The sequence below is a fragment of the Crinia signifera genome, chromosome 1, assembly GCF_055691185.1.
Source record: "Crinia signifera chromosome 1, ASM5569118v1, whole genome shotgun sequence".
Lineage (NCBI taxonomy): Eukaryota > Metazoa > Chordata > Amphibia > Anura > Myobatrachidae > Crinia > Crinia signifera.
Window position 1 is genome coordinate 198227367 of NC_139217.1, and position 14373 is coordinate 198241739.

The 14373-nt window shown below is 37.7% G+C and overlaps 2 protein-coding genes across 6 annotated transcripts in view; one reads left to right on the top strand and one right to left on the bottom strand.

Moving 5' to 3' along the window:
• The window catches only part of FAM13A (family with sequence similarity 13 member A), a 191701-nt gene that overhangs the window by 128519 nt on the left and 48809 nt on the right, over positions 1–14373 (top strand). For all 5 annotated transcript variants that reach the window (XM_083179126.1, XM_083179123.1, XM_083179125.1 and 2 more), the window contains 4 exons: positions 1272–1313; positions 9394–9435; positions 10375–10557; positions 12252–12435. In XM_083179126.1, the coding sequence (XP_083035252.1) occupies positions 1272–1313; positions 9394–9435; positions 10375–10557; positions 12252–12435 (451 nt within the window). The remainder of the gene's footprint in view (positions 1–1271; positions 1314–9393; positions 9436–10374; positions 10558–12251; positions 12436–14373) is intronic.
• Positions 1–14373, bottom strand: part of LOC146066743 (putative E3 ubiquitin-protein ligase HERC6) — a 437857-nt gene that overhangs the window by 124117 nt on the left and 299367 nt on the right. The gene's annotated exons all lie outside the window — the stretch shown is intronic.

Below are 14373 nucleotides of genomic sequence, written 5' to 3' on the forward strand. Positions count from 1 at the left end.
TGAAGGTTACAGCCCCGTAGGGTTCTGTGGTGAGTTAAATTCAGCTTTTTTACTTTCATGTGAACGTGTGCGTGTATGTATGTTTATCCGTGTGTTTGTGTAATCTCACACATTGTTTTTATGTGTATTTCATGATAAGTACATTCGTGATTAATGCAAATAATGTAGCCATAATAAATGTGTCCTTTGGAAGGAAATCCTGTTTTGATTGTAACGTGGATAGGTTTCTTGGGTTACGCATAATTTGTTTGAAGACATGTCCACATGTAAAGAGATATGATAATAATATATAATTATATATATATTTTGCATTGCTGACAATGTTACATTTCAAACTTCAACATGTTCTACAATGCATTAGTAAAGAAAGTAAATCGTTCAGATCAGTACATTGTTATTTCTATGGCATAACAAGGGTTGGCAGTGCCTTACATCATACAGAAGCCATGCGAACAAAGCCAAAAAAAAAAAAAACCCAGTGCAAAATACTTACAGTATAACATTGCATAACATGAGCTACATGCTATATTACCATTACTGCACATGCAGTCAATAATATCCATTTAAATGATGCTGTAATTGGTGATGGAAGAAAATAATGGTATAAGTAAGGGAGGGTAAAGGCTGCGATGGCAGAGGATTTTACTTGTCAGAGTTTACAGTCTAAAGGGGGGATGGGGGCAGACAGACAGCTGACACAGAAGGCAGAAACTCTGAGTATTGAGTTAAGATGAGAGCTAGAAGGCTTTAATAAATAAATCCGGTCTTAAGTAAACGCAGTCCTCAAAATAACAATGACTGATGAAATGTACTTTCCAAGCCACACCTTATGCACAGCACATTTCAGCAAGAAGATGTAAACAAGCCTTTTTTTTTTTTTTTTTTTGCAATGGCTTTTCTTTTCCATACACTATACTTACATCAAACTAGCAGTAGGTGGCAGTCTAGCATCAGTGTACTGTATATACTCCCTGTTGCTGGGTGTTGGATGCACTTGAAGTGTATTTATATTACTGCTTTCATTGTATTCCAGAGAGCTAGTGTCTTAAATAATGTAATATAAACTCCTCCTAGCAGTAACATAGGAGATATACTGTACACTGGAAATATGGGTGCTGGGTTAATGATAATTTGGGCAACTACGTACAGTACTTACATGTTCTTTGATTTTAATTCTAGCTGGAAAAATAAACAGCAATTATTTTTAATATCCCCTACATTGGCCTCTTTATCATGAATCCTGTTTTTTTTTTTTTTTTTTTTTTTTACAGCTCTCAGGAAGATGAACGACCCATGTCCCCTTTTTTCATGAGGTATGTTTTTTATTTATTATTATTGGGTTTTTTTTATTACCTTTTTTTGTTAATTTGTAACAATGTATTACATAAACATACCATAGCAACATATGGCCCTCTAAAACTTAACATACAATGCTGCTATAAATACTATACGGAAATGCAGTCAGACTTGGTGCCTTAAATGTATAATAACCATAAACTCCATAGCAAATACAAGACTTCCTCCCTCTTACTTGTGTTTTATATTCGGCTATTTATGTTTTATGTTCAGTGTTTCTTTAAGGGTTCAGAATGATTTACCAACAATCACTTGGCCGACACTATTATTACCAGCAGGGTGTTAATACTGATGGTCAAAATCCCGACAGGTACAGAATACAGACAGTTAAAATGCTGACACTCAATATACCGACATAATCATGATGACAAACATGTTGAAATGCTGACAGTTGTAATGTTGCCGTGGACACCATATTAGTGTACCGCGTCCCCATGCATCTTCAGGCACACAATTACCGGTACAAAGTCCACTGGATGGTAAAGGTTTTTTTTGTGTGAAAAAAAAACATGAAAAACTATTCAGCATTTTTTTTTTGGCAATATTTTGGCTGTTGGCATTGTGGTTTGTCTGGGTTTTAATTGTCGGTATTTTGTCTGTCATCGCAACCCGCGGTGCTGCTACTGCGGACATTATGTGAGTGATCTTTGCTGGTTCTATGGTGCGGTGAGTAACAGACACTATTGTGTGGTGTGGTGTAATGTGAATTGGTACCATTATGTATCCATGTCAGCATTTTTTTCATGTGCGCCACCAGCGCGCAATGTCCCTGTTTTCAGTATGATGGGACACAGGGCACAAAAATGTCTAGTTACGGCACAGCTGCTACTGGGCACATTATATGTATAAGAGGCACTAATTCTATGGGCATTATACAATTATTTTATTTTTAGCATTCTTTCAGCACTTGCTATCTGTTTGTAAAGTATGAAAGGGCACAAATTGATAGTTTGCAGGTGGGTGCCAAATACCTAAGTACCGCCCTGACTGCATACTGTACCTTCTTTAATTGTGGAATATTTCAAAGTTGAAGAATAGTTTAAAGAGTGTGCAACAGAAGCAGTGTTGTTGTGTACCTGTCCTGTACGTGTGGTAGTTTTGTGTTTCAGACATGAGATATGTGCTGCACAAAAGGTTTGTTGTCATAAAATGCTCACCTTTATGACTACACATAAATATATAATCACATGTACTCAGTGTAAGCATATTGTCTACTGATGATGTAAGGTATACGTAGATAGATGTAGCTGCACGTTCTATTCCATATATGGTAGGCATGGGGATCTACTATACTGTATGACTACTTTGTCTATGAGTAAAATTCATAGGCTCTACATATTCTGTGTGACATTCTCTCATGTGTTTATCTGAAGTCGTACCTCACAAAGGTTAAAAAACAGTGAATATTAAAGCTTTTTCCTTGATGGATGCCAGACAGTATCTAGGTTGACAGTCAATACATCGACAAAAGGTCAACATGCAGAAATGTTCGCCTTGGGTCAACAAATGAAAGGTCGACATCAGTTTTTCACAATTTAATCCAATTTTTGGGACTTTCTTCATATTTTAACATTCATGTGGACTCCGAATGGTAAAGTGTGCTGGTCCGAAGCATGGCGAGCAATGCAGCACACTAATTGGAGGTTCACGTGCTTGGGTGAAAAACTTTTTATATTTGAACCTTTTCCCAACCTTGTGCATGTTGACCTTCTGCCGACATAGTGGACGATTCAGGTAAGTATATACACTTACGCTTGATCTGTTGTACGGACATCACAGAATTTGAATTTCCCCACTCAGCTGAATAATCCCTACAGCCAGTATGCAGGCTGTACACACACTCTGGGCCGTATACACAGCGCTCATCTATCTGCAGATATCTGTGCTGCACGATCACCATGATATGCCTGTGAATGACTTTGATCACAGACATATTCCGTGCACAAACAAAATTGTCGTTTCCCTTATGTATGCTTATCTGTAGACCTCATTCCTTTTGAACGCAGTTGTAAATACAATCCTATGACTAAATGAATGATACCTCATGTTTATGGTAACCTCCCTCCTTGAGGCTGACCTACAGTACCTGAACAAACAATCCTATGACTAAAGGAATGATACCTCATGTTTATGGTAACCTCCCTCCTTGAGGCTGACCTACAGTACCTGAACAAACGTCTCATGAAGCAGCCTGGGAGGCAGACCCAACCTGACAAGGGAGCTTGGGAAGACATCATTAGCCATACCGAAATTCTCCATTGTCACACAACTTTTATCACTATACTACCACTGGTACTATACTGCAGCATGGATTTCCTAGATGTTCCATCCTTTCCCATCTTTGATACCCATACTGTAGCTCATATTTAGTGGAGCTGCCTTATGCCTGCCTCTTACTGGATGCCAGTCTGTAACTTACTGGACTGCTTACTTGTTCAGTGAGTCCTGGTGATATCGCGGCCGATATAGTTCAGTGTGTCCTCGCAATATCGACTTCCTGCCAGGTCAGCGTAGTGTTGACTATTGTGTATGGGGTAATATTCCTAAATCTTTACAAATCCAGTAAATGGGTATGTTGTCTCATTTAACCTTTGTTCCTCCTCATAAGTTTCATAACCAACCTTGTGTTGTATTTAGTGCGTACAAGAGCAGCCATACAGTAGTACCCCTTGGCCATATTCATTTGGATGTATCTCGCAGATTAAACAATGATTGTGCATGGCAAGTGTCCTTAATTGAAGGTTAACTTATTTTTTAAATAAAAAATAGCATTGACCTTTTGTGTCTAATGTTGTATTGACAAATCAGGCATTCTAACCCCATCTTTACTAATGTCCAAGGACATTATGTGCAAGTTGTTCGGCTTCCATAGGGGACAACAGCTGGGGGGTTGGAGAGGCACACCTTACCTGTCCCAAGGCAAGTTTTTCACTATTTGACAGTGTGTGGAAGCATGTTTAGTTACATCCTAGTTCCCAACAGAATGCCAATGTAACGCTGCAGTAGTTTCATATAACAAAACTACAAGAAGCATTCTACTCATACTGCCTTAGTTCAGCGTAAACAGAATATCACCACAGTTAAGTTCCGCAAGTCAGGTGATATAGGTATCACATTCTGCCCAAAATATTCATGGAAATACAGGCCTAAAGTCTACCAGTTTTCTCTTCATCCGCAGACATTCCAAAATATTTATTGCAGATGAATGCCGGGTCGCTCCCATGATTATGTACATAGTGCAACCTGGCTGATACCCCTTTCAGACTGGTAGCCCGACCCGGACAATGACTTCACTAATTAGGTCAATCAGTCAAGCGTTGGTATTTTCTGTAGTGTATAGTAGTTTAATATGAAATAGGTTTTCTGGAGTTTTATTTATTTTAGGTCATTTAAGTCTCCATATTCCTTTTTAGTTAATGATTTAATCTAAAGCAGCATATTTTTCGGTCACGTATATCAGCATTAGTAGTAAATAGTCATAAATAAGGTAGTTCAGGCTTTCTAATGGGCTCAATTAGTTGTAACTACATCGTGTTAGACGATTCATTCTAAAATGAATAACCGTTTGGAAAACTTTCAATGTCAAGAAAGAAATAACCTTCGGAAACTGTACAATCTAATTTCTATGTTAAGTAAAATAGATTTTGAGCTGTTGCTACTACAGTATCTTGTGTATGTCGACAAAGCCATTTACTACAGAAAACAAAGAAGACAAATTTATGTAACCTAGGTGTCTATATACTAAGCCTTAGAGAGAGATAAAGTGGACCCAGGCAAAGTATCAACCAAACAGGCCCTGTCAGGTTTCATCATTTGGTTGAGTCAGCCATTATATTATAAAGTCTCTTTATTGAAATGAGTTGGTCTATATCCCACTCTATAATGTAAGTCATGTATATAACTCTTGTTATGTTTATATCTACTACATTCTTATTCAGTGTTAATTCTTCAATTCAAAAAAATGGCAAATTACATTTTAAACATGAACCCAGCAGGATCAGTAAATAGGTCTTTGAGTAACTGCAGTAATATACAGCTGGTAGTTCCTGGATTTCAGGTGTTACACTGTCCACTTTTGGATATCCACTTATGGAGTTACCTGTATATTTACTAAAAGTCAAGTTATGATTACATTTGATTGATGTTAGATCATTTAAAACCAATTTTAATTGATGTTATATTTCCAGGGCTAAAACACACATTAACATTAAAAGATGCATAACCTGAAATTAATCTTTAGTAAATATCCTCTTGGTATTTAATCAATGAAGATCAGGCAGATCATCAAGTGACACTGCTGCCTCCTCCATAGAAGTGAACAGGACCCGGTTCGCATGACCCAGGTTTCCCGTTCACACTGCCCAGTAACCCACATCCGACCTGGGTAAAACCCTTCTTTTAACCCTGGTTGGATTGACGGGTTTCTGGACCAATTATTTTTCACAATGCCCTTTCACACCTGTCAACAACCTAGGTTGGGCATGGGTTGTTTGTGCAGTGGGAAAGGGGTAATAGTGACATTCATTGGAACACACTGCCCAGATCTGTGTTCACTGTGCCCCCTCTTCCTTCTTTGTCCTCTATACTCACACAAACAGGGATGGCAATTTCCTATTAATAGTTCACCACTGTTGGTTGATCATTTTGCTATCAATGTAGTCAATGTAGATCCAATGGCAGAGAGTGCATTGCTGTTTGTTTTCTTTCCAGTAGCTTAGATCTGCCTCTGGTGCCCTACTCTGCCCCTTGTCTTACATAGATAATGATTTGTGGAAGGATAGCTAACAATAATGACTATTGGAGGCATGCTCAAAAGTTACTGAACATGCCATTTAAAGGAAATGTAAAACTGCACAGGATTTTGGATGTAATCCAAAATTAGGAAGTCTAAATTACACAAAGAAAAATAAGTTTCACTTTATCATTGTTAAATTATTTGTGCACCAGGCTTTGCTATATTAAGTTTACTCTACTTATGTAGTGGGCCACACCGTTGTAAATGAAATAAATGAATGAATGTGTCCATTATATGCAATGAATGGATAATTCAAATTGTGATTATTATTAACTATTTTGTAGTCTCTCTTCAACTTGATGGCTTACAAGCATCACTGAGGGAACTGTATGTTAAATAGCGTCTTTTCTAGGGGCAAAATTAAACTCTTAATAAGATTAACTAAACTACAACAAGCCTTTGTTCCATATAGGTTACGTTACGCTCCTATTCAAGCTGCACAAACAGAAAAAAATACAGAGCCAAAACCAAAAGTTTGTGTGTGTGTGTGTGTATGTATATATGTGTATGTATATATGTGTGTGTGTGTGTGTGTGTGTGTGTGTATGTATATATGTGTATGTATATATGTGTGTGTGTGTGTGTGTGTGTGTGTGTGTGTGTAGATAGATAAAACAACAATCTAAAATCAGAGGTTCAGACTAACCATCTTTCTGCAAATCCTCCTCGATATGCTTCCTGGTTGGAAGCATACTTGCACACTGCTTTTTGAAGGTGAGATTACCTCCAAGTATATCGATTTTAATGCACCGGACACAAGTTGGATTAAATGAGCGAACACTTAATAAGACAACAAAAGTCATTGATCCAATTCACTATTTAAGCAATGTGGTCACATACCACATACACCTCAGATATAGGAGTGGCAAGTGCAGTTAATCAATGTCTTTTGTTCATTTGATTCATTGTAAACTAAACACATCGTCAAGTGGATTTATTTTGTGTGTTTTGGTTCTAAGCCTTCCCAACTGCAGTTACTAATTATTTTATAAATATATATAATAATTGTATTTAATTTTTTTACATATATGTGGACTCTACCATCTTGGGTCAAAGGGATGCTGTTCTAGATCTTCATGTAATGTGCTAGGTAAATGTATGAAATGCATACTGGCAGGCAATAGTCTTGGACTGAACATCATAACCCGTCTGACAGTTTGGTGTCCTCGTCTCATTGTGGTCTAGCTGGGGCTTTTCCTAGGCCTTATTTCTCAGTCTTCAAGGCATATTAGTGATGTCAGGGTATAGTCTTGGCAGATCATGCTGGTCACATCCAGTGAAATTGGCCAATAGAGTTATAGCTACACTATACTTTAATGAGTTAATATGTCAAAATTATGTGTGTAAGGTAATATTTATTAAATGCACTTTTTATTTTATATTTGTTCTGTTCTTAATAAACCTATGAAAGGGTGATTATAAATCAGTGATGTTATAGCTTGGATCCTGTTACTGGCATTGTTGTTATCATTTAATATTTTGAATACCTAACGTGATATATATGTTTAATTCAAGTGATGAGTTTATGCTTTTCTTTACTTTTTTTTGTTGACATTTAAGAATAAAATACATTGTTAAAATTTAAATATTGGGCAATTTAAAAATCGTGCAAACTTCTAAATGACTAATTAGTCATTAAGGGTGGTCATTTTTGAATTGTGGGTAAAAGCTGGAGTGACTAGAGGAAAACCAAGCAATCACAGGGAAAATAACCAAACTCCACAGCTAGGTTGGCAGTCTGTTGGCCACAGAATTGTTTTTAGAAATGTTCTCTGATAACAACTAAACTGCTATCTCTTGATTTATGTTTTATTTTGGCACAACTTTAATAGTAGTGGCGACACCAATTCTGTCTCTGGGGGTAGAGAAACTCTTGGAATATCCCCTGAGATTATAAAATACTCTCCCTATAGAGGGTGTTTGTTTAGAAATGCAGGTAACAGAGGAGAAAGTGACACTTATTTGCATTCATATTAACTTGTGTAGATTGGGCTGAGGTAACAAGTTTTAAAAGGTGACATCAATTATATACCTTAACTATAACATGTTTTTAATACTGGGCTTATGTTTTTTTATATTCATTACTCTTTTGGATAAAAAAGCTGAAATTGGACTTCTCCATTGCTGTATCCAATACTGGAGTGGGAAAGGTGCAAACTCTACAGTGACTTTTACTTTAAACTGTCATATTGATTTTCTCAGCAATTGTTGCAAAGTCACAGGACATTTATGTAGAATAAAAGATAGTGATAGGAGTGTGGTTATTGTTTACATTTTTTTAATATCAAAAAATGTTCTTTATAGAGAGTCACTAAAAACCCCCATCCACTAAGGATGCTTTGCATTAGTTTTGCTAAGTGGCCATGCTGAAACTGATGCAAGGCATGCTGGGATGTGTAGTTCATCAACATCTGGAGGGCCGCAATTGCCCAGCCCTGCACTAATGTGATATGGCCATTTTTCATCTGATTCCTTGCTTCCGGAACGAGGGATCAGATGAAAGTGGCCCTTTCACATGTCCTTTTTAGCGCATTTCTGTGCTCCTCTGATCAGAGTCAAAAGATCATCAGGGTGGCTATGAATATTTATCGGACCCTGCAACTATGAATGTGATTGCATACTATACATCATTTGCAAAAGGACTGCATACCATATTTCGAATGCGGTTCAGCCATATGTGGTCATAAGTTTTACCCAGGACAATTTCTTGTGTCCAATAACATTATTTAAAATGCAAAGTAAAGTGTATTTGGTATTTGTATGCATTTTAGAAATTTCTATTCATTTTAGATTTTATTATTTTTCTCTATATAGTCCTACCTTTTATTTACATGAAATGAGCTCACTTATGTATGTAGACAACCCATTTTTTCCTTTATGGGCAAAGTACTGAACCTAATGAGGTCTGTTCTACCATAGGTATATATGACAGCTAGTGTTTTATTCAACATCCTGGGTGTTTTCTCCGGAAGAAACTTTTGAGCTCACATATTCAGTGCATCAGAGTTGCTCTCATTATACTTCCATGGGGATGGCTTTCACATAAAAGCAGTTTGCATGATGCGTGTGCGTAGAGGATTACATCTTGACAGAGGATCATGTTTTAATCCACTTTTAGAGATGATGCAAACCTCTCTAAACAGAGATGAACAGGGAAATAACCAGGACTCTTAACCAGTAGATTAAGTGCTGAGTTTTACAGAACTATGACACTGAATGTCGTTTTATTCTCTTTTCTGCAGTGGTCACGTGTCCCAAGGCAACACTGTCCCCGCTGGTAGAGAGTAAGTTACTAATCTCGCGTGTGTTGGTGTGTGCTGACTTATAGCTGAAAAGTAGTTAGCATGGTTCATGTTCCTTTATGAGTTTAAAAGGGTGCTATGTATACATTACCTTTGTCACACCACAATAAACTTGAAAACTGCTTATAATTCTATTTTAAATCAACATCTTTCAAGCACGAACAGTATTGTAAATACTCAATGGCAATTCCCAAAATATAATTTATTATTATAATATTTTGTCAACTGATTTTTTCCCTTACTGATGTATTTTCATACTATAATTTATTTTTTTTCTTTATTTTTTTTTTAACTCTGAAGGCCAAAATTAATGGCCTGCAATTTGCATGGAACGGTGCGATTTCAGTGAAATTGTCATTAGATTTAAAGAGGCAACTAATTGCCTTTTGTAAGTGCCCACGGTGAATGCAATCGATAGTAACAGCCAGGAAACTCATTTATAAGCTTCAGTTGAGTATTCTGTGTCCAAACACAAATACAACAAGTGCTAGTTGATATTAAAGCCAGTGGGCTCCACTCCAATACCTACAGTATGTATGTGTTTTTACTATAGGGAAAACATGGTAGTTAAAGAATGTTTGATGTATTGGAAAACTTTTTACATTTAGTTTATAATTAAGTTGATACTATAAATATTGACTTGGTCCGTAAAGTCAAAGAGGACCAGAGGGGTAAAAAAAAAAAAACAACTTGGTCAATCAACATTTTGTTGTTCTAAACCCAGTCCTACCACCAGATAATATACTGTGGTGGGACTAGATGCACTAGTAATTAAAATATCCAGTATACTATTTCCTATGACTCCTACCTTGTTTGCATTTGGCATGACAGAGGTTATATATTCTTTCACTGATGAATATTTCAAGTTAAGCTTCCTAAAGTATGTTTCATCTACAGCAGCTTCTCTGCTCTGGTCCACAGACTTTTGGAGAGGACAATCAGAAGCGCTGTAGAACAACATCTATTTGATGTACTGGGCCCTGGAAGTCAAAGTTCGGAGGAATCTGAGTCTGGAACATCCTCACCCTCAACTAGTTTGTCTGCAAGACAAAGGAGAAGACATCTGAAAGAACATGATGAGAGCCGTAAAAAACCCAGAGACATGTAAGGAACTATTTGTTTATTTGTTTATGTACATTGAAAGGCACACTTTTACACATTATCTGAAAAGAGTAGATGTTGCTTTTAAAATCTCCATTTAGTGTTATAGAAATAAATGTCTAATAATATTTTTGCCATTATTTGTTTAAAAAAGAATCTGTCCCATGTTGATTGCAAGCCATCTAATTGCACTGCTGATCACATCAATTATTTTAACTTGTACATAAATTACTCAAAGATACAGAATTGTAGATTCACCTTTGGTGGCTCAGTCACACGCTCCCTGGAAAAATGGTAATTGTATTGCTGGGCACCCCAATGGAAGCACCATGGTATTTCTACCACTGGCTGAAATCATGATGGTCCGTTCATTCTTGACTTTGAAAAAGAATTCCAATGATTTGGATACTAAGTTATGTACATACTTTTGGAGACCAACCACATCCTATTCTAAATATTTTTGTGAGCCAAATGGTCTCTTCCAACTGTTGGCCAGCTAATACTTAGCAGCACAATAAATATGTATGATCAACTTCTTGGTGTGCTTAGACATCTGGCTGAAGGTGTTTTCAAACAGATATTTACAAAAATGTATTTCTATATAGATTAGGTTGTTTAAATTACAGGGAATTTATTTACATTTCTACAAGGTACGTTTCAGTATACAGGTTGAGTATCCCTTATCCAAAATGCTCGGGACCAGGAGAATTTTGGATAACGGATTATTCCGTATTTCGGAATATTTTAATATTTTAATGATGTATTTTGAAGTATCTTACATTTATGCTGTATAAACACATAATATACACACAAATATATTTTATTACCACATAAAATACACACAAATATATTTTAATTGTTCAAAAAACAAGGTTACAAAACGTGAAACAAAATGTGTGTACTATCTCAGCATTGAATTTGAATGCCAAGCAATCATTGTCTTGCACATATATAGTGCCAGTTACATATCATGTCCCCAGTGATGCTGTTACAAATGTCCCCAGTGAGTTTTTAGCAAAAAAAATATTTTTTTTCACTTTCTGGAATGTCCGTATTTCGGAATAATTCGGATAACGGATATTCGGATACGGGATACTCGACCTGTACTTCCATATTGAGTGATACATTATAATTTTATACCCCAATAAGCTGAACTGTGTTTGGTTCAGAAAATCATTATTAGGCTAAAGCTATTCAACAAAGGCCACTAAGTTGGCTCATGTGCTAGAAAGCAACATGTCAGGAAACAATGATGGCTGATCATGTCAATCATATTTACAGGGGTTTTCAAGACCAGGATGAAGGCACAATTAAATTCTAGCTGGTGAGCTGGTCTGCTGTAAATAGGAAGGGGCATATATGATAGCGTTAAAGCGGCAATCATTTACAAGGCAAAACCATGCCTTGCAACTGATTTGCTGCTTTATAAAAAAATGTCTGAGTTCGGCTGGCATCCCGCACATCTGGCAAACTCGGATGCTATTAACATATGCCTCAAAATGTTTAAGCTATTCTTAGGATATATAATTAGATCTTCCACAACTAAAACACTACTACATTAAAAAGGAAAAGCAATTGGACAAAACAACCGTATATAACTTTGTCTGCTCACTTTTATGTCATATGTTTTGGTTTTTGAATATGTATTGACCCACCACACAATGACTTACGTTGACTGATTAAAGTTTGTGTTTTAGGGAGATGATTAACAAAGAAAATATCCCTTCTGGGTGTGGGAGCCTAGAAGATTGTGGTGTGATGCCAGAGGTGGAAAAGCTTCAGGAGAACTGTTCTGGATACATAGATGAGAGGAGCAAACCAAAGAGACAGAAGTCCAGCAGCAAGCTTTCTGAGCTCAATGACAATCAAGACAGCACAGCGGTGAGTAACATATACTTCTTGGAAACATAAATATTTCTTCTCTGTCTTTTGCTCTGCTAATATAACTTGACCCTTAGCAGAGCAAAAGATAGAAGTTTTAATTACTAGTAGTTGTTCTTGTTTCAATTACTAGTAGCTGTTCTAGTACATCTCTCATAGAATACTTTGGTACTTGTGTAGTTTCACGGTGGCAGTTACGTAGTTAGCATAGCGTCCCTGTCAGAATCAGTGTAGTGTTCCCGCGGCCAGCGTAGGCAGCGTTCCTGTCAGTATCATCGTAGTGTTCCCGCCCGTTCATTGCTAGCCGGAGCTTACGTAGTTAGCGTAGTCAGGCTTCCCTTTTAGTACCAGCAGTGTGTTCCCGCCCATTTGCGGTAGTTAGCGTAGTCAGTCAGCGTTACGCAGTTAGCGTAGTTAGTCAGCACTTATTACATTGTGTGGGAACCATTGACCATTTTAACCTGCCTGAAATGACAGGTGTGAATGTGTTCCTGAAACACCCCCACTATCCACGCTAGCCCAAAGCAAGCCCCCCGAGGGGACGCGGTACGCGTCCTCCCGACTTCTTCATACCCCCACTATCCACATCGGCGTGGAGTTGATTTTCTAAAGTGTGCGAACGATGCGAGCCACCGAGCCCGAAGCGTGGCGAGTAGACGTGGAACACATGTCAAGTAATCCGCGTCCCCTTGGCTGAGAGAATTCTTTCAGCCAATCAGTGTCCGGCCAGTCATTTAAAAATATTCATCAGCTGCATCCTGTCCTGCCGCCTGGCAAAATGCGGCTACAAGCTTGCAGCTGCAGCACTGCTCAGATGGACCCCGCTGCCTGCTCTCCACCACCAGCTGGCCAGACCCCGCTGCCCGTCTTCCCGCCGCAGCAGAAGCTCCCCGTGAGTATTGCATGCAATTTATTGCTTGTAAAAATGGCACATCAGGTGTCAGATTGCTTGTGAGGCTCTCAAGGGCAAACTGGTCTGACTTATCTTTAGGACAAATCGGACCAGTGTATTGGGGGCAGTTTAGATTTGAGTGGGGTGTGTTCAAACTGAAATCTAAATTGCAGTGTAAAAATAAGAAGGCTAGTATTTACCCTGTACAGAAACTAAATAACTCACCCACATTTCTCTCTGCCCATGTTACATCTGCCCACCTGCAGTGCACATGGATTTGCCCAATTTAAGAAGAAATTTGTCATGTGATCAGGTCTGAATACGGCCCTAAGTCTCTAATAAAAATTCCACACTCCTTATTGCCACATTCTGGTGCTGTGACTCAGCTATCATTACAACAATCCATAGCTCAAGGAAATTAAATCTTCTTAATCCCCGTTGGATATAGGTCTTTCGGGTCGCTGAGCATATTCTTTGTTCTGCAATTCCCTCAATCCCTATTTTCTTATAAATTGCTACTAACAATGAGACCAAGGCAGTAATAACTTTGCATTGCAAATCTTTTAGAAAGGCTTCTATTGCAGATTGATTTCATACTGTAGGATGGGTTTTTATGTGCAAATGGTTCATTTCATTTTACCTTCGAAAAATTAGTTGGCAACTACCTTGTACAACTGGCTCACGTTTAAAGAATGGGATCCTTATCTATCACTTAGATCCACGTATCTCCCAAGACTCTAACCTACCCTTATTACATTGAACCCTCTTGGGACTACTAACTACTGTTATATATCTTATTGAAACTTCTCCTATTCTGCACCGAGGCTCCTTTGCAACGTGTCTCCCCTCCAAATACAAATCTTTTTTCTATATTTCAGTCTCTCGCAGCATGGCAAGTGAAGTGGTATAATTATTCGGTGTCCATGTTGACTTATGTCGAAATTAATACCAAAACAAAACATGAAAAACTTGTGTAGACCTTTATCATGTCAACCTTGTTCAATGTCGACCCATTGCTTGTCGACCTTTTGACCATGTCAACCTTT